The 20,976-nt window shown below is 46.2% G+C and overlaps 1 protein-coding gene across 19 annotated transcripts in view; it reads left to right on the top strand.

Moving 5' to 3' along the window:
• Nucleotides 1-20,976, top strand: part of RBFOX1 (RNA binding fox-1 homolog 1) — a 2,068,635-nt gene that overhangs the window by 1,644,558 nt on the left and 403,101 nt on the right. For 2 of the 19 annotated variants that reach the window (XM_043455527.1, XM_043455531.1), the window contains exon 1: nt 17,610-17,973. The exons of 15 other annotated variants lie outside the window; for them this stretch is intronic. In XM_043455527.1, coding sequence (XP_043311462.1) covers nt 17,887-17,973 — 87 coding nt within the window. In that variant the 5' untranslated portion in view covers nt 17,610-17,886. Of the gene's footprint in view, nt 1-17,609; nt 17,974-20,976 lie in introns of those variants that run through there. 2 more of the 19 variants (XM_043455530.1, XM_043455515.1) reach the window with 2 other exon arrangements.

Here is a 20,976-nt window from a genome sequence, read left to right as displayed (position 1 = left end):
AGGAAAGAAAAACCAACATCATTTTTCCGTCATGGAGCTCACTGTGTGTTGAGGTTAGTGATCACTTTGTACATCAGTATTCCAAGTGGTGGTCCATGGTCAGAAAGAAGGGTCCACAGAAAAGAATGGGGCTGGATTCAGAGGTGAAGAGTGTTCTCTCTAAGGAAGATGGCATTGACACTGAGACCAAGTAGGAAGTGGACGAGAGGTGGGTGGGGAGACCAGGCACGCAGAGAGTGTGTGCCCCCAGCCTGGGTGATCTCAGGGGAGGCTGAGACAGGCAAGGGAGCCTGCGGGACAATGAGTTAGGGCAGAAGAGACAGACGGGGGCCAGAAGCCACAGGGGTTTAGAAGCATCCATGTGGGGGTGGATTTTAATCCAAGAGAAATACAAAGAAAAAAAAAAAGACGAACGCAGAGGCCTTTTTAAAAAATTTACCTCTAATTGGAGGATAATAGCTTTACAATGTTGTGCTGGTTTCTGCCCGACAACAGCATGAATCAGCCGTAAATGTGTACATATCCCCTCTCTCTTGAGCTTCCCACCCACCCGTCTAGGTCATCACAGGGCACTGGGCTGAGCTCCTTTGGCTAGACAGAAGCTTCCCACTAGATATCTGTTTTGCATATGGTAATGGATATGTTTCAGTGCTACTGTCTGAATTTGTCTCACCCTCTCCTTCCCCACAGAGGGTCTTCAAGCAGGGGGCAAGGATGATTGAATTTAGCCTTTAAAAAGACCAGTTGGGCTATTCTGTGGAGTCAAGACTGGCAGGGGAGGAGATTGAAAGCAGAGACTCAGGTAGGAAGCTGCTGCGATATTTCAGAGGCAAGATGACGGTCCCTGGGAGTTGATACAAGAGACGGACAGGAGGGAAAAGTTTGAAAAATAAGCCTGATATTCCCTGTGACATTCTCCACCCTCCACTGCAGGTATTCAGCCACAGGCGAACACTGTAATATCCTGCAGGTTGGGGCATCTGAGAGCTGGGGGAGGATGGTAATATCTCAGGAGGCACCACCCTGGAATATAGGGGGCTTCACCAAAGAGAGTTACAAGCCAGTTCCAGCCTGTGCTCCCTGGAGTCTACTTGGCCAGGGCTCTGAATCTCAGTGGCTGGTCCCGCACCTGGTTTGGTAGCAGTTATCACACAGGATGGCACCCACATTGAACATGTGACCTCTCCCCTCTTAGCAGCACATTTCTGAAATACTGTGTGAGGAGTGGAGAGCTAGTTGGATGAAATGTCTCAGGAGCAATGCCTCCATCCCCCACGTCTGGTCAGGGGAGCTTGGGAGTTAGATGCATTCCTGTTGGTGTCCGGCAGAAGTGGCTCTGAATCTTTAAAACATTATGAATCTTATGGACCTCTGACCAGCTAAGTGGGCCTGTCGCTTAACCTCTCTGGAGCTTCGTTTCTACATTTGTGAAGTAGAGGTAATAGCGGGACTGGTAACGTGGGGTTGTCATGATCCTGGCATGAGGTGATTCGTATAGCACCCAAAAGAGCCCCTGGCAAAGGAGAGCTCAGGAATGATTTTACTGGTGGTGGTGGTGGTGATGGTGATGGTGCTAGTCCTGATGGTGGTGATGGAGGTGGTGGTGGTGATGGTGATGGTGGTGCTGGTCCTGATGGTGGTGATGGAGGTGGTGATCCTGGGAGTGATAACAGTGATGGAGGTGGTGATGCTGATGCTGATGCTGGTCGTGATAGTGTTCATGGTGGTGATGGTGATGGTGGTGGTTCTGATGCTGGTCCTGATGGTGGTGATGGAGGTGGTGGTGGTGACAGTGGTGCTGGGTCTGATGCTGGTCGTGATGACAGTGATGGAGGTGGTGATGGTGATGGTGGTGCTGATGCTGGTCCTGATGGTGGTGATGGAGGTGGTGATGATGATGCTGCTGCTGATGCTGGTCGTGATGACAGTGATGGAGGTGGTGATGGTGGTGCTGATGCTGGTCCTGATGGTGGTGATGGAGGTGGTGATGATGCTGCTGATGCTGATGCTGGTCCTGATGGTGGTGATGGAGGTGGTGATGGTGATGGTGGTGCTGATGCTGGTCCTGACAGTGGTGATGGAGGTGGTGATGATGCTGCTGATGCTGATGCTGGTCGTGATGACAGTGATGGAGGTGGTGATGGTGATGGTGGTGCTGGTCCTGATGGTGGTGATGGAGGTGGTGGTGGTGATGGTGGTGCTGGGTCTGATGCTGGTCGTGATGACAGTGATGGAGGTGGTGATGGTGGTGATGGTGGTACCGGCTCTGATGCTGGTAGTGATAGCAGTGGAGGAACTGGTGGTGATGGTGGTGTAGTGGGGGGAGTGGGATGCTCTGGCTGATGATGGTGGTCGTGTTGATGGTGGTGAAGGCGCTGGTGCTGGTGGTGACAACAGAGACGGCAATGATGCTGATGTTTGGTGCTGGTGGTGATGCTGACGAGAACGCAGTCTAGTAGAATGGTTGCAGAGCACTTGGATTTAAATCAGGTCCAAATCTGCCCCTTGAAATCTCGTGTGCCCACTGGCAAGTTACCTTTCTTTGTTTCAGTTTTCTCATCTATAAATCGGGGATGATGATATGCACTGCGGTCACTACAATGACAAAAGGAATTCATATTTGTTTTAAAAAGTACAACATTTATTCTAATAAACAAACTCTTCAATGAGCATTGAGTGTTTGATAAAGAACAAGCTGGCCCAGAGTATAGCCTTAAAAAAAAATGGTACCCAGGGGCTTCTTTATTCTTGATTTTGCTTTTCATTGCAAACAGGAAGGCCATCTTCCCCTCATCTTTACTGTCATACCCTCCCCCCTCTCTCCATGTGTTCTGAGTATAGCAGGTGTGTGGTGAGCTGGGATTCTGGTGGAGTACAACATGAAAAAGACTCCCAGTAATTATAAAAATAACAACGAGGGCTGCTTAGCATGGTAGGCAGATGAGCACACCGCTAGCCAGAATGATAAATAGCGCCTGCAAAAGTTAAGTCTCAGAGGGAGTGTGGGAACATATGGGGATAAACCACAGCAAAAGTTGGGCATCGTTGGTAAGTTTCAAGCGGCTTAACGAAGGCCAGTCCAGTGCCAAGCTTCCTTCTCTTTCTTTCTTTCTTTTTTTTTTATCCTAATTTTAAATCTTTCCGTTCCCTTTTGTCCCTTTGTTCTATTTTGGTCTTAAAAGAAGTATTCAGCTTTGAGGTCAGCCATGGAGTCTCCAAGGAAGTGAGGTCTGGGTTGTAACCCTAACACGGCTGTCCACCCTGGAATCTGCGAATTTCTACCCTGAGCTCTATCCAATATCGTTGGGGGGTGATGTGAACGAACACAGTAATTGTGTTATGGAATGCCAACTTGTTGAGTTCAGATCTGTGATAGGTGGGTGTGCATAAAAATACGCTCCTCAAAACGACCCAGCGCAGTGAGTTTTATTTGGAGAAGGGGCAAACAGCACTCTCTGCCAAACATTATTTAGAAAGAAGATGTGGACGGTGGTGGGTTGATGTCAGGTTGCTGTTTTTGGGTCTGGGTCTGAATATAGCTTGATCTGTGTTGTCATGGCTCTGCAGCAGTGGGATTTCTCTGGAAGGAAATATTTCAGTTCTTGCTTAGCATTCATGCAGTTTTTCCTCGGGCTCACTTACAGGAGATTTCAGCATGGAGACAAGGTTTATGATATAGGTACCAGGTGGCTCAGTGGTAAAGAATCCACCTGCCAATGCAGGAGACGTGGGTTTCATCCCTGGGTCGGGAAGATCCCCTGGAGGAGGAAATGGCAACCCACTCCAGTATTCTTGTCTGGAAAATTCCATTGACACAGGAACCTGGGGGAGTGTGGTCCATGGGGTCGCAAAGAGTCAGACACGACTGAGCACACGTTCACACATGCATGCACACTTGAGAGCTGGTGTTGGCTCCTTCGCAGATTTCCAGGATGCCTTATTTAGCAAATACACCAGAATCCTCGGGAATGGAAAGCAAGAAGAGGAATCACACAGACCTGATTTTTGACTACGGCCCTCCCATTCAACTTAGCCATGAATGATTTGAGCTTTCTGAATGATACTTCCTCATCTGTAGAATGGGGCTAATATGGGCACCAGAATCAGACACTTGTTAAAAGATTGAATCTGTTAGTTTCTAAAGTGCTTAGAAGGGTGTTTGGCACTTGAAAGTTCTATAAAATGTTTGCCAATACAGATAAGCAAAAAGTATCTTGGATGACTTTTTTAAAGCTTGCATGTATGTATACTCTTGATGATTCAAGAGTAACCAGTATATATTAGTTGCAAGGGACAGAAAACTAACTCAGGAACTAGCTTAAGCAATATGGGGCTTTGTTTATTCATGGGGCTGGGATGCTTGGGGTCAACCAGCGAGAAGTGAGCAGTCCCTTAAATGCTCTGGCCTTTAAGGGAGATGATCAGGCTACCATATAACCAACCACCATGAATCAACCCCACACTCACAAAAGTGGACTCGAGCCCAAGGAATATTTCAACTGCATTGCTACATTATTTAGAACACTCCCCACAACAACCTTGTAAAGAAAGTATTATTACCTCCAAATTTATAAGTGAATTATTTGACATTCAGTAGCTCACCCAGGTCAACAGAGCCAGGAATAGTTAGAGCCAGATTCTGAACCTAAGCTCAGTATGGGCCTGATATCTGAGTTCTTAGCCAGTATGGTACATATTGCAATAAAAAGAAAATTCTGTTTTCTGTTAGTCAGTTGGAGACCCACAGAAATATATTTTCCAAAAATGTGTCTTTAGAAAATACACATGGGGCTGCCTGAGGCTGGACCACCCACATGCTCTGTGATCCTGGGCAAGTGGCTTCACTTTTCTATGCTTCACTTTCCCTCTCTGTCATACAGTGGTAGTAGCAAAACTTGGCTTTCAGAGTTGTTGTAAAGATTATATGAGTTAATCTACTTTGAAAAGGTACGTGTACACCAGTGTTCATAGCAGCACTATTCACAATAGCCAAGACGTGGAAACAATGTAAACACCCATCAGCAGGTGAATGGATAAAGAAGATATGGTATATGTGTACACACACACGATGGAGCACTGCTCAGCCATAAAGACGAGTGGGAGATTGCCATTTGTAGTAACATGGATTGACCTAGAGATTATTACTCTAAGTGAAATAAGTCAGACAGAGAAAGGCAAATATTATATCATGCATATGTGGAATCTAAAAAAAAAATACATATCAACTTATTCACAGAATAGACTCACAGAGAAAGCAAACGTATGCTTACCGAAGGAGAAGGGGAAGGGGATGGATAGAGTGGGATTAATAGATACACACCGCTATGTATAAAATAGATAGAATATTCCTACTGTGTAGCACAGAAAACTCCAGTCAATATCTTGTAATAACCTATAATGGAATCTGAAGCTGTACAGCTGAAACTAACACAATATTATAAATCAAGTGAAAGAAAGTGTTAGGTGCTTAATCATGTCCGACTCTTTGCGACCCCATGGACTGTAGCCTGCCAGGCTCCTCTGTCCGTGGGATTCTGCAGAGAAGAATACTGGAGTGGGTTGCCATTCCTTTCTCCAGGAGATCTTCCTGACCCAGGAATCGAACCCAGGTCTCCTGCATTGCAGGCAGATTCTTTACCATCTGAAAAAAAATAAAAAGAGGTTACACGAGTGAATACATAAAGGGGTTAGAAGGTGCCTGGCAAATAGTAAATGATATATATGGTTTGTTCCCAAAGTATTTAAAAATAGATGGTGATGTCGAGTCAGAAAGGAAATGAGGTCACTCTGGGTGGTTCCTCTTTAGATGTCCCCAGTGTGCCCCAGAAGGGCAGGCTAATCCGGGAAGCCCAGCAGACCACCTGTCAGGGCTCTCTTTTGCCACCAGCTGCCAGGCCGTGATGTCGCGGAGAAACCATCTGCAGTGGTCAGCATCTTGGCTCCGACTTTAGATGCTCAGCTGCATGGCTTGGTCTTGGGTCCCTCCTGTCTCTATCGTGGCTGAAGAACCAGACTGCGTGGTCTCTGAAAACACAGATGTGTATGTCCCATCTCCATTCTCTTCCAGCGCTTGGTCGTGGGTTTGGTGGGTGACATTCTATGCCTAACACACACTCTTTGGTGGGTTTTTTTGTTTGTTTTTTTCATTTCTGCTCTGAGTCTTGGTTGTAGCATGCCAGATCTTCTGTTGTTGCGTGTTGCCTAAAGTGAGGACTCAGTGTTGTGGTGTGTGGGCTCAGTTGCCCTTCGGCATGTGACACCTTAGTTCCCCGACCTGGGATTAAACCAGTGTCCTCTTCGTTAGAAGGCGGATTCTCAGCCACTGAACCATCAGGGAAGTCCCCTACTCTTTGGCTTGATGGTGTCTCTTTCTTGGCCTGAAAGAGGAGGTGAAAGCTTCTGCTCAGAGAAGGCAGACCTTATCTTGAGATGATGGTTCACTGTCAGACAAAAGGGCTAAGGGTGTGTGTTCGGATTTCTTAGTGTCTGCCTAGATTTGGGGCTTCCTGGGTGGCTCAGTGGTAAAGCATCCACCTCCCAAGCAGGAGATGCAGGAGACATGGGTTCATTCCCTGGGCTGGAAAGATCCTCTGAAGAAGGAAATGGCAACCCACTCCAGTATTCTTGCCTGGAAGATCCTGTGGACAGTGGAGCCTGGTGGGCTATAGTCCATGGGGTTGCAAAGAGTCAGACATGCCCGAGCACACTTACTCCTTGATTGTACAATATGCAGTGCCTTAGCATCTCCCCAAATTGTTTGATTCTCTTGCCTTCTTGAAACTCGCACTCCTGCTGAACTGTGGTGAGAGTTCTTTCATTGGCGGGTGTATATTCACAGGGCTGGGCAACGTGATTCCAGGCAAGAACGGTCACCTGATCTGTCACTGGGAGCCTGACTAAAGGGATTCTGACTCTCCGCACTTTTCCTTCCAAAAGACAGCACATATTGGCCGCATACTTCAAAATCTGATGGAGGTTCAGAGGCCCCTCATGGGTCCACAGATGGGTGTCAGAGGACCCATCAGCTTCCTGCCATGATATGGAACATTTTGTGAGTTATGTGCAGTTTTCTGGGATGAGGGCAAAATTCTCAGAGTGGTCCATGCATCAAAAATAAGAGTGAAGAACCATCTTTTCACCTCGAGAAGAGGCATTTATAGAAGAGAGAGCCAGGAACAAGATGGCCCAAGGAGATACGGAGCGCTGGAGGTTGAGATGGTGACACAGGGTCATCTCTTTAGGGCTTTTTCTCTTGGATCACTCTGTCATCTTGTTTTTTTTTCCTTCTCGTGGTTACTCTTGGCAGGTGTTCCCATGTATCAGCCCATTTCTCCTGCCTTAGACCTCCTCTTCCTCAGGAGTTATTCTTCTGCTTCCTGATGACTCAGTGGGGTGGGGTGGGAGGGACCAGAGGCCAGCCCTTCTCCTAGCCTTCAAGTCTTGTCCATCTGTCTTTCCAGGCTATGGTTTTGTCTGGCTTTGCTTTAATGGCAATTAGGGTACTTGAGAATGAGTGATTGAGGGCAAAGGAGATGTGGGCTTGAGTTTAGTCCAGGCCAGAATTTCTTAGAGTGTGTTCATGACTGCCGTAGGCACCAAAGGGTTTCTCTTAGGTTTTAGGCACTAGGACTTCTGGCCCGTTCAAGGTACAGGTCCGCATTTAGTAGCTCTGTTTTCTTGGCCAATTTACTTCCCCTCTCAGTGGCTCTGTGTTCTTGCCTTTGATGCAATAAATGTAACAGAATCTCCTTCATTGGGATTTAGAGGGGATCACCTGAGATAATGCATCTGTTGAAATTAGCACAGGACAGGGTCTGGCACAAAGGAAGCATTGAATTCATAGCAACTGTGATGATGATGATGGTGGTGGTGGTGGTGGTGATGGTCACAAAGGTTCTGATGAAAGTGAAGAAATAGGAAGAGGAGAATTGGGCGAAAGAGTAAAGAACTTTGCCCAAGGACTGACATTATTTATTACTCTCAATAGCCAGATATTCATATAGACAGCAAGACAGATGGATGGATAGATAGATGCATGGATGGATGGATGGATGAGTGGGTGTGGATGGATGGATGGATGGATAGGTGGGTGGATAGATGGATGGATGGATAAATGATCAGATGGATAGATGCATGGATGGATAGATAGAGGCATGGATGGATGGGTGGGTGGATAGATGGATGGATGGATGGATGGATGGATGGATGGATGGATGATGGATGGATGGAGGGATGGATGGATACATGATTGGATGGATAGATGGATGGATGGATGAGTGGGTGTGGATGGATGAATGGATAGGTGGGTGGATGGGTGGATGGATAGATGGCAAGTCAGTCATCAAATAAGTTTGGGAATGTCTGCATCAAACATGGTCAAACAGGTCTCTATTTTTTTTCCTTTACAGGACTTCTCGGGTGCTGTACTAGGCTATGCACCATGAACCCCCAAGTGGGAGAGAGAACAAGCTGAATCTCTCCCACATCTTTGGCCTCAGGGTTCTTTTTACAAATGAAGCATCTCACAAGGCATCTTTGAGGCTGGGTTTGCTTTGGTAGAGGCCAGTGCAGACTTAGTCTCTCAGGGAAAAAGGATGTGACTGGAGTTCAGGTGGTTCAGCCCGTTCCCAGGGAGGACAGGGCATGCATGGGGTGCGGACAGAAAGACCAGTTCTGAGTCCTGGGGCCTCGGGCTATTTGGAGTGGACTCTACCCGGCTCCCGCAGGGCCCTGCAGCACACACACACACACACACACTCACACGACAGAAGATGCAGAGAGGGCAGGAAGCGCAATCTAGCGGAGCAGCTGATTATTCATTCCCCCGTCCCCGAGAGACCCCAGGGAGTATTTGTTTGCGGAGAACAAGGTCAATACGTTCTCAAACCCAGTTGCCATTCATCCCTAGACAGGTCAAGGGTTGGTTCCTGAAGCATTGTTGATCTCAGCAGAGATGGTGTGCAGGGTTGATATTCTTAGATTTGCTCATTCAGCCGGTCAGTCTGGCTTTCAGAGGAGAATCAGGTCAAGAAGTGCTTAATGATCCGAGAGGAGGCGCTGCCTCCACCACTGGGGGCTGGGGTTTCTAATGCTCATCACCAGCTTCCTCACTCACAAGACCTACTGGAATTTTCTTTGTGTGTGTTCATAACCCATTTTATTGGGGGGGGTGTAATATTACTGGGTAGGGGTGACCCAGTGTCCTGGATTTTTTGGGTTGTTCCTGTTTCAGAGGCACTTCCTCATCCCCATAAACTCCCAGCTGAATTGGAAATTCTTGTATTTTGTTTTCCAAACTGTGTCTTCCATGGACAGTAGCTATGTCCACATATTCGTTAGCCTCTCTGTCTTAATTTTTTGGTTTAGAGCCTGGAAGAAGAAGGTAAGTTCTTCCAACAAAAATGCACCTCCCTGCTGGCATCTGTAAAAACTATCTGACCAGTTCGTGTTTGAAGGGAGGAAGGGTTTTGATAGTCCTGGTTTGTGTTAGTTGCTCAGTTGTGTCCGACTCTGTGTGACCCCATAGACTGTAGCCCTCCAGACTCCTCTGTCCAAGGGATTCTCCAGGCAAGAAGACTGGAGTGTGTTGCCATTCCCTTCTCCAGGGGCATCTTCCCGACCCAGGGATTGAACCTGGGTGTTGAGCTGGTTTGGTCCTTGGAACTAGATGCTGCTGCTAATGCCTCGTTACTATGATAGCTATGCACCCCCTATCCACTCTGAGCCAGGGCCTCAGCTAACTGTGTCTGTATGTGACTCTTTTTTGAGTCTCTAGACCACCCCGTGAGGTGTGGTTGCTCATCATATTCTTGTTTTGTTGAGTCTAAGTCGTGTCTAAGAGTCTAAGTCATGTCTGACTCTTTGTGACCCCATGGATTGCAGCATTCCAGGCTTCCCTATCCCACACCATCTCCTGGAATTTGGAGAAGAATGTGTTTTCTCTTCCCAGGATGTGACTGGTCCTTGGCTGAGGTTACAAATGAGGTGACTGTAACCTGGAGAACAGGTGGTCGGTGGAAGCTTCTCCTCTGGAAGGTCTTGCTTCCCTGGTAGTTGACATGATGCTTCCAGCCTCCTCTCTTCTGGGAGCTCACATGTCAACCCTCAGCCTCAGGACCGTAAGCATTATGTAGTATCTCAGAAACTTTTTCTTTGAGGTCCATTTCCCTTTGAGACAAAGCCGTTCCATGCTTTCGTTCTCACCTGCCTTGGATGGGGTTAGAATGCATACCTGGTGGTGAGTGTGCACGTGTGTGCTCAGTTGCTCGGTCATGTCCAGCTCTTTGTGACCCTGTGGACTGTAGCCTGCCAGGCTCCCCTGTCCATGGGCTTTGCTAGGTCAGAATATTGGAGTGGATTGCCATTCCCTTCTCTAGGGGATCTTGAGTGGAGTTGATTATCCATTTTGGTTCAAGTCGTTGCTCCAGAGTGGTTGGTTGTCATGCTGTTGCAGAGATTATGGGCGTGTAGAAGGGAAAACTGGCCCTTGAGAATGAAGAAGGCACCTGTTTTGCTGTCTAACCTTGGACAGGTCACTTAACCTCTCTGAACCTCCAGAGCACCGTGGGGCTATCGCAGGTAATTCTCAAGTGCCCCCTGAATGTCTGCTCCATGCCCAGTCCTGTGAGAAAGATGCAAGAACAAAATGATGGAGAGGAGGTGGAGGGGGTGGACTGGAAGCATGCCCTGAAGCCATCACCAGTCAGGCCTTTACCTTATGGGGGAAAACCATTGCTGGTCTTTCAGGGGTTTAGACAGGTAGGGTTGTGAGTTCTGGAGAGGGTGGGAAGGCTGCCTGGGGCATCAAACGCTGGCTGCTTGTTGAAGAAGGGAGTGTTCATGGGTCCTGTGAGGACACAGTTGAATGAAGGCTCCTACAGAGACATCATGGTGGGGTTCGGGTAGGGCGTTGAGGAGGCAGACTTGACCGGAAGACTGGGATGACTAGAAAACACTTGACCTGGGTGCATGAAAGACATTGCTGAAGAAGAAAACACTGAATAAACTAGCCCTTTTTGAACACTTCCCAAGTACCAGGAACACCCGTATGCAGCCTATCATTTCACGGCAGCAGCGTACCTGTGCAACAGGCCAGATGCTGTCCCATTTTACCCCGAGGAGACTGGGGCTCAGGGCTAAGTGTCTCATCCCAGATCAAATGTTGAGAAGGATGGCAGAGCCAGGATCCCGACTTGGCCTTTACAGGTATGGAGCTCACGCTTTCTCGTGGTGCACAGACCCTTCCGGGTGAATTGAGATGACTTTGGAAATCTGAAGCTCTCAGTGGTGTGAAGACCCCCGGCAAATGTAATAGGTAAACGCAGCTTCACTTGTATTGGTCCAAAGTCTTTGTTCAGTCAGTCATTCTCTCAGGAAGCATTTTAGGAGGCTCCATTTATCTAGTCAACCTTTTAGTCATTGGGTGAATAAACATGGGGACTTCCGGGTAGCACTAATGGTTAAAAAAACCCAAAAAATAAAACTACCCACCAATGCAGGAGACCCAAGAGAAGTGAGAGTTGTGGGTTCAATCCCTGTGTCGGGAAGATCCCCTGGAGGAGAGCATGGCAACCCACTCCAGTATTCTTGCCGGCAGAGTCCCATGGGCAGAGGAGCCTGGTGGGCTCCAGTCCACGGGGTCACAAAGAATCAGACACGGCTGAAAGGACTGACCATGGTACGAATAAAGATGAATGACACGCTTCCTTCTGTGAGTCAGTCTACCTACCTGAAGGAGTCATCACACTTAAAAGAATCATTATTATACAATATAACATGATTTCAGGACACGGGTGATGGTGCAGTTAGTTCTGCCTGGGGTGATGCGAAAGGTTTTGCAGAAAATGTGCCTTTGACGAAGGCCAGTAATGTTAAATTATGAAGCAGGAAGCAAGAGAGTGAGGGAGAAAGGAAGGAAAGAAGGGAGGCAAAGAGGGTAGTTCTGCATAGCAGGCAAATTTGTAAGGAGTGGTGGATTCATGAAGGTGTTTGGCAAAGGCAGCTCAGTGTGGTTTGCAGAGAAGTAATTGGTACAAGGAAGGACAGTGTGTATTAGAGGATGCAGCTGGGAATGTAAAGCTGAGGGATATGGCAAACGACCTTGAAAAACGGTACAAAATTCTCTGTCACCCAGCTTGGCCTGGAAATGGGGTGTGGGCTAAGTGGCTTCAGTTGTATCCAACCCTTCGTGGCCCCATAGGCTGTATAGCCCGTCAGGCTCCTCTGTCCATGGGATTCTCCAGGCAAGAATACTAGAGTAGGTTGCTATCCCCTTCCTCCAGGGGATCTTCCAAACCCAGGGATTGGACCAGAGTCTTTTAAGTCTCCTGCATTGTCAGGCTGGTTCTTTGCCACTGAGCCACCTGGAAATGGGGAGGTGTGGGTAATTAATCTGCATAGATCTGCCTCAGGAGATAACGACTGTCAATACCGCAAGATAAAGAGTATGATTATTGTCAGAGAAACATTCCATTCCGTGTGCATTCTGTTTTGTCCTGTTTTGATGGTCATTCGGCTGCTTTTCAGGAAGCAGGTAAAGGATGATGGGGATGGTCTCAGGGCTCCTAATCTGGGGCGGGGTTGGCATGGGGAGGTGGATCCCTCCCAGACTTCAGGGATTGTTGAGCCAAAGGAAGTGTGTGCCAAAGGTTCTAGATCTTCCAGGCTCTCAAGAGATCTTGCAGATCTACATTTTATAGATGATACTTCCATTTAAAAATACTAGCTCTTTTTCATATCGTGCAGTCAAACCATCATCACTGACGTCGTAGTCATCATCCCTGTTAGCATCTTCATCATCGTCGTCTATGAACTGGATTTGGTCCACGAGGCTGCAGTCGGCTCTGTTGGCCAATAGCAACCATAAGTCAGGAATCAGTCTTCACTGAGTGCTCCCCGATCCCATCCTCCAGCCAATACTTGTGTTTTCTGTCCTTTTTCCTTCTCTTACATGAGTGCTGAAGCTTGGGGTAGCTGCTGCTCGGAAGGGTTGGTGCTGGTGGGTCCTCCTCATATTGGCTCTCAGGATCTGGGGCAAGAGTTGCAATATATGACAGCGTAGAAGAACCGCTTTGGGGTTCCCTCATGGTCCAGTGGCTAAGACACCCTGCCCCCCATGCAGGGGGCCCAGGTTCAGTCCCTGCTCAGGGAACTAGAGGCCGCGTGTCACAGCTAAGACCCGGTGCAGTCAACTAAATAAAATAAATAAAAAAATGTTTTAAATAGAAAGACTATTAAAAAAAAGAAGCACTTGAATCCAGGAAAGGATAAGAGAGGTCAGTAACCATGAAGTGAATGTCTTGCTGCACAGCCGAAATGAACACAAGATTGTAAAGCAAATATCTTTGTTGTTCAGTTGCTATGTCATGTCCGACTCGACTCTGTGTCCCCACGGACTGCAGCACGCCAGTCTTCCCTGTCCTTCACTATCTCCCAGTTTGCTCAAACTCACGTCCATTGAGTTGGCGATGCAATCCAGCCATCTCATCCTCAGTCGTCCCCTTCTCCTTTTGCCTTTGATCTTTCCCAGCATCAGGGTCTTTTCCAATGAATCACGTGGCCAAAGTAGTGGAGCTTCAGCATCAGTCCTTCCAATGAATATTATACTCTAACTTAAAAAAAATAATAAAAAAGAAGGGATTTGGATAAAGATGAGAAAAACCATGGCCTGTGAGCCAAACCTGACTTTGACTGTTTTTGTATGTCCCTTAAGCTAAGATTGGTTTATATAATTTTAAATGGTTGGGAAAAAATAAAAAATATTTTGTGACAGGAAATTCAAATTTCAGAATTCACTTATGTACTGTAAGCATTTTCATATGAAAATGGCACAGTTTTGAGTAGTTGTAACACAGAGAGTTAAAGTTTCACGACATCTGAAATATTTGTCACCTGGCCATTTTCAGATAAAAAGTTTGCCATCCCCTGCTTGCAACAGACAGCGTGCTAATGATACATGGCTCTTGGTTTGAATTCAGGCTACCATTCATTCCTACCCATGTTTCCTACCCACTGCCAGAACTATATCTCTTGTCCTTTGCCTTATTTTTTTTAAATTCTCTCTCTATATATATTTAAATTCCTGCAAAATACTGTGAGCTTAGGACACCAATACTAGACATTGTAGCTACCCATTTACTATGAGCCAATGGGAAGCAAAGATACACAGAATGTAATGCCTGCTCCTCTGTCTATGGAACTTTTCCTGGCAAGAATACTGGAGTGAGCAGACATTCCCTTCTCAAGATTTTCCCAACCCAGGGATTGAACCCAGGTCTCCTGCATTGCAGGCCAATTCTTTACCATCTGAGCCACCAGGGAAGCCCACCTTTTAGTGGAAGAAATGGACCCAAAAGGAAAGAATCATAGTCCAGTCATATTGGATGCTTCCCATTTGGGAAAACAGAACACGTGTTTGAAAACGAGAGGTTTTGGTTAGTGATCATTATTTATTTCCGTGTTTTATTATTTCATAAAGTTTGGTGGATGGGTTTTGAAAAAGGAAACATTCAATTCACACCACTTCACAAGTATAACTACTACAATCATAGATGAGAGTCATATCTAAATATAAAATCAGAATCAGAGAAGATGTGAGTAACAGGACTGGAGGTGGCAAGAAGAGGAAGATGAAAACACAGATGTGCCCGTGGTACAGGTCAAAGGATGGACAGAGCTGAACCTCTTATTGGGCTCTGACTTTGCAGTCAAAGTGAAAAAGGGCCGCAAGACAACAGGCCTTTATTTTCAGAGAGAGGGAAAGGCATGCTCAATGCTCAGGAGCAGAAAAGCTTTTGTAGCTTGGAGTTCTTATGAAGAAAAGAGCAAGTATCCTTTGCGAAGGAAACGGTATATAGCTGTGTGTTTTGGTTGCACAGGCGCGCCTCACTTTATTGTACTTCCCGGGGACTCGGTCGCTGTTTAACAGACTGAACGTCTCTGACAACCCTGAGTCAAGCGAGTCGGCGGACACCATTCTTCCAACCGCATTGGCTCACCTCACATCTGTCATATTTTGGTAACTCTCTCTCTATTCCGGACTTTTTCATTATTTTTCTATTGTCTGTGTCTGTGATAACTCATCTTCAAGGTTACGATTACAGCTTGCTTGAGATGGTTAGCAGATGGTTACATGGTTACAGATGATGGTTAGCCTGTTTTAACAAGAAAGTATGTTTTTAATTAAGGCATATACTTCTTTTAGACATAAGGCTATCACACACTTAAGAGACTATAGTATAGTGTAACCATATCTTTTATATGCACTGGGAAAGCAGAAATGTGTGCAACTTGCTTTATTGCAACATTCTCTTAATCGTGGAGGTCTGGAATTCAACCACGGTGTCTTCAAAGTCTACCTTTATTTCTGAAATATATCATCAAGTTCTTTAAAAAAAACAACACATATAGTAATATATAGAAGACTCATATTTATGTAACTCTACAGTTTCCATTCCATGCCGTATTTCACTGAGCATCACCGACTCAATGGACATGAGTTTGAGTAAACTCCAGGAGACGGTGAAGGACAGGGAAGCCTAGATGTGCTGCAGTTCCACGGGGTCGCAAAGGGTTGGACACAACTTAGCGACTGAACAAGTTTCCAAAACACTTCCACAATTTTGCTCATCAGAACCCTCTTGGTGAAGGGGAAGTGAGTATTGTCACTTACATAGGAGGTTCAGGAAACAAAGTCTAAATGTATACACTTCTGGCCTTGGTGATTAAATTAAGTAACTTCATGAATTCCTACCTTCCGGTCCAGTGATCTTTCCATCAGAGACATAACACAATCTGACCCCCGGGCTTTCCAAAGTCAGGAAGAGCTCTCCCCGCCCCCAGGAAGCTGTCTCATGGTAAAGCTAGTGTTCTCACTGGTAACTTCTCAGAAGAGCAGTGTTGAAAGTCAGCGTCAACAGCTAAAGTTAGAAACAGTATCAGGCTGGTAAGAGGAGGTCAACTAGCAGCTGTTCCTGGAGCTTTCTGAATCGTAACAAGGTGGCCACTTGGATACATGAGAATCAATTACAGAGAAGCCTTGTCAAGATGGCCCCAATTCAGCCTTAAATCATTGCATTCTCTGCCAAATGCTGTCCACTGTCGTTATCTAGAAATGTAATTATGCAACTAAATCAAGCAGCTAAAATTAGTGTAGTGTAAAAACACCTTGGCGATCTAAAAGTGGAGGCATTGACATTTGGATTTAGAAAAAGCCGATAGTTGAATACGCTTTGCGGTGTCTGATGCTCTCCACGTTTCGACAGAAATCTATATCCAGTGTCGGGTTTCGAGTTCGAGGTGGGAGGTGGCAAGCAGATGTTGGGCTTGAAGGTGATTTTCAGTGATCCCCAGGGCCTTTAGCGTGGCTTGAGTGGACTCAGTCTGTGCTCTCAAAATTGGGAAATGCTCCACACTGGCAGGTGCTTTCCTGGGATACATATTAGAAGAGTGACAATCTGAAGGCTGTCTTTGCCTTCCGCCTGAAGTCACAGGCATGTCCATACCAGGCGTCTGTAGAGGATCAGGAAACATAGGGTAAGAATGCCAAGTACACGTCTTGTACACATCACGAGAGGATGCCACGTGCTTTTCTCGTCACACAACCCTATGAGGTAGGGTCTGTTATTATCTCAGTTTTCCAAACGAAGAAACGAAGGTTCAGAGACACTGAGTAACTCGTTCAACGTCACACAGCTGTCGAGTTAGGACACCCAAGTCAGTATAATTCCACTTCCTGCAATCCCATCTGAGTGTATCTGTGACCATGTCACGCATGCTGGACCATCACTTGGATGTTTTCGAATATCAGAAAGATCTGAAATACTGGAATATATTTCTCATCTGTGCTTTTGGTGTACATTAGCTATGCCTTTAAACTCTGGGAGCAGTGAGTCGTCTTATTAATAGATGGCATATTAAAATATAACAACTGGAAGCTCAAAGACAAAGAATGTTAAAAATTTTTTTAAGGCATATGAATTTATATTACAGAACAAAATACTGTAATGGATACAGTGGCCAATTAGGAATTAGGAGCCTGGCACTGCCTCTCATATGTGGAGGGCTGTGAGCGTGCAATTCAACTAGCGTGAACCTTATTTCCAGTGTGGATCAGGAACTATGAATAGTACCTACTTGCGAGAGTTTTGAGAATGAAATTACAAAACATGTGTAAATAATTTAGCTATAGTTCTGTGTGTCGTAGCACACACTGCAGATACTAGCTGGTGGTATGATTATATTTTGGGCACAAGTTGCCCATTTAAAACTAAAACCAGAGAGAGAGAGACATAGGATAACAAAATAGCATCTTCTTCATTTCTTTGTGATCAGTACCAGAGGCTGCCTGCGTTCCTCTGCTGAGCTTTTAAGTGGCAGCTGATAATCATATCAATTGACATTTCTCAGCTTTCCTCTAACCATCCCACACATACTCCAGGTTTTTTTGTTTGTTTGTTTTTGCCTTTTGCCCAAATTCCTTCAGAAAGAGCCCAAACCTGCCAGCCTGACCACCCCACTCCCCGCCTCTGGGTCTCTCTCACTGTCTCTGAGAACTAAATTAATGAAGAGTATTTGGTTAGTCATGTTAGGCAAGCCGCTCCCAAAATAGAACCTTCCATTTTGGTAGCTTCAACCCTGCAGCTGCTGTGTCTCTCCCTCGTCTGCGAAGAAAACTTTCACATTAAGAGTTGCTGATGCTGGATTTTCTTTCTCTCCCCTCTGAGTGTTGATGAGCTCTGCGCTCCTGACAGCGGCGATCTGGCTCTCAGCTTTGTGGGTCGGAAGAAGTTGGGTCTATAGATTTTTTTCTTTCTTTCTTTCTTTTTTTTCCCCCAACTCTCCATTGATGCGTTGAGCTTCTGAGGGGATCCCACCTACCCGTAAAGCATGTTGCCTTCTCAAGGAGTCCTCTTGCATCCCTATGGCGTACCTATGATCGTTCCAGCCGCCCCCTACTTCCCAGGACTGATCCAGGTAATTCAAGGCCACTGCCAGCCAGCAACTTAACTCCAGAGCGCGCAGAGTAATAATTGGAATTTTTATGGTTGAGAAAGCAAACACTTTTAATACAGGAAAAAGCCCTCGTGTAGTCTGAGGGAAGACAGTAGGAAATCAAAAAGATGGATCACCCTAATCTGGCTATTGACATCTCTCATGGTTGAATAAATGGTGTAGTTGAGCTATATTTGCTTGTATTGATCGGGCTACTGTTTAACATTCATGCCTTTGCTTCGGGAGGTTGACCACGGGGCAAAGGATTTGTTCTCCTCCTCAGCTCTCGGAGGGACTCAGTCTCCCACGGCAGATCCCGAGACAGACTAACTGGTCATGAGGTGACTTGGTTAAGAGCTTTCACCCAGGAAACAGAAGGAGCATGAAATACACATTAATCCTTAGGTTCCGCTTCCCAGGGCTTGTCTGTTTTCATGGAGGGTACCCCCGCCTTCCCAAACCTGAAATTGACCAGTGGCAGGGAGGCAAAAGGAACTCTGTATTGATGGTTAATTTATGAATCTCAGAGGTGATACTAGAAATCCCTTACATGTTGTTTACATCTTAATGATGGCAAGAAAGGAGATGATTGAAATATAAGTTGGTTTCACTTTTAAGGCTTTTCATTCTGTGTTGGGAAAATCATCAAATAAGATATTTGGGGCCTTTTTTTTTTTTTTTCTTCATTGTAAGTGTGACTTTTTAAGCAAATGTTGGCTTCTGGGTATGTGTCTGAATTTCTCTGTGGAAAACTAGTGACAGAGGCTGAACGTCAGAGGAAACCCGGATGTCTTATATTGTGGTTTGTTTGAGAGCAGTCATCTTTTTGTAACACATTCTGTATCTCCTTTCTACAGGAAAGAAAAGCTACATGTAGTTAGCATGTCCTTTTTACCTTCAGTTCTGTGCTTTTCCCTCCACAATCTTTCAAAATTCTGTAACACTACCTCATTAATTCAAATTTCTGAGGAGGCTTCTGGTCAAACCTTCAGTGTCTCCTTTTCTGAATGTTGTTGTTACCTCTTGTAAACTGTAAGAAGCTTGGCAATTTGAGCCATTAGGCGTGAGTCCAAAACATAGTGAAACATCTTATCATGTCAGATTTATGGTCCTTGCTTATTTGGGAGGCTTCTATATTATGCATGAGAAATAATGGACTGCCTGGAGAGTGGTCCTCAACAACGTGGAAACAGTTCCATCCTTCCAGGTGTATGCAGGCCAGTGAGGCACTCGGGTCTGAAGTCACACCGGAAAGCCTTTTATTTCCGTTAGAAATTTCGGGGTGAAGGTTAGCGGTTGGAGTTTTGTCAGACCCTGGACCGCCCCATCCGATAAATAATTACAAGCAAATCGTGCCCTTCACTCTATGCTGATTGATGCTGAAATTGCTTTTGAAAGTTCTCATAAGTTCCTGTTATAGATTAAGTGCCGGTGTAGGAAAAATAACAGCACCCACTGAAATGGGTGAATGTAATCAGGCTTAATGGACTCGAGAGCTTGTTGGGAATTAAATAACTATCGATCCGCTGGAATGCTGCTGTCATTACAAAATGCCACTCTGGACGTATTACCCGGGTGATAGATGAGAAGACACCCGGGCGAGCTGAGAAATTGGGGAGGCCCGGTTCCCATTCCTTCCTCCTATGCAGAGCCTTTGAGAAATGGATCCTGTTTCTGGGGGGAAGGAACAAGAGATTTTACGTGCCGATCATTGCTGGGATCATGCTTTGTTTTCCCAAGTGACACCTCCGATAACTAGTTACGCAGAAGTCAGGGAGTGGTGCGGCAGGGGGTCTCAGCCCAGATGCTGTGACAGCCCGCCGTGGATCACACAGAAACACTCTGGATGGGGAGAGACAGGCCTTCTTTCCAGTTTTCTGAGACAGCCTGTGTTATTTATCCAGCGGCATCAAGCAACTCAGACACTCCATTGCAGTAACATTTGCAAGTGGAGGAAAGGCGACTCAAAGAAAGAACTGTCAGACACACACCCACACACTTGCCTCTTAGCTGATGCTTCAGGTGACACCAGGTGCCCTGTATTCCCGCAGACTCTGTCAGCGTGCTGACCGATGTGTTGATCGTGTGGGTTTCTTCCCAGACTCTTCAAGACGCAGATGTGTGTGTGGGTGATTTGTTGCTCAGTTATGTCTGACTCTGCGACCCCATGGACTGCAGCTCACCAGGCTCCTCTGTCCATGGGATTCTCCAGGCAAGAACACTGGAGTGGGTTGCCATGCCCTCCTCCAGGGGATCTTCCCACCCCAGGCCTTCCCGAACTCACGGACTTAGAGAACGAACTTATGGTTGCCGGAGGGAGGGAGAGTTAGGAAGTTTCGGATGGGCATGTACACACTGCTGTATTTTAAACAGATAACCGATAAGGATCTACTGTATAGCACAGGAAGTTCTGCTCAATGCTCTGTGGCAGCCTGGATGAGAAGGGGCTTGGGGGGGAATGGACACATGTGTATGTATGGCTGAGTCCCTTCACCATCCACCTGAAACTGTCACAGCATTGGTAATCGGCTCTACCCCCGTACAAAATAGAAGTTAAAAAAAGATGCCAGGGCTTTCCTAGAGGGAATTAAGGTGCCACCCACGTCCTCATAAAGTGATCAGTAAGACAGTTCCATGATCGCAAATAGAGTGTGTTCCTTCCACAATAGTTAAGTTCCCTGTGACTGGAGGTAGGAAACGGCTGTAGGGGCCACTTGGGCAGGGTTGTCTTATCAGAATTTAAGATTCCTCTCACAGGCTTTCCAACTTGAAGAACCAGTGATTCTGTGGCCTAAGAATTTCCTTTTCATAATCGTATCAAGCGCCACTTTTTTTTTTTCCTATTGCCCTGTTTTTGTCTGCTCTGTCCAAGAAAACAAATAATAATTGATCAGACATCATAAGAGGCTTTTAAGAGAGCATCACCTTATCCTGCAAAGGCAGTGAGCAAAGATGTTTCCTAATAATTCCGAGGACGTGACTCAA

The sequence above is a fragment of the Cervus canadensis genome, chromosome 32, assembly GCF_019320065.1.
Source record: "Cervus canadensis isolate Bull #8, Minnesota chromosome 32, ASM1932006v1, whole genome shotgun sequence".
Classification (NCBI taxonomy): domain Eukaryota; kingdom Metazoa; phylum Chordata; class Mammalia; order Artiodactyla; family Cervidae; genus Cervus; species Cervus canadensis.
Note: the sequence above shows the minus strand (reverse complement) of the source record. Positions and strands in the feature narration are given on the sequence as shown.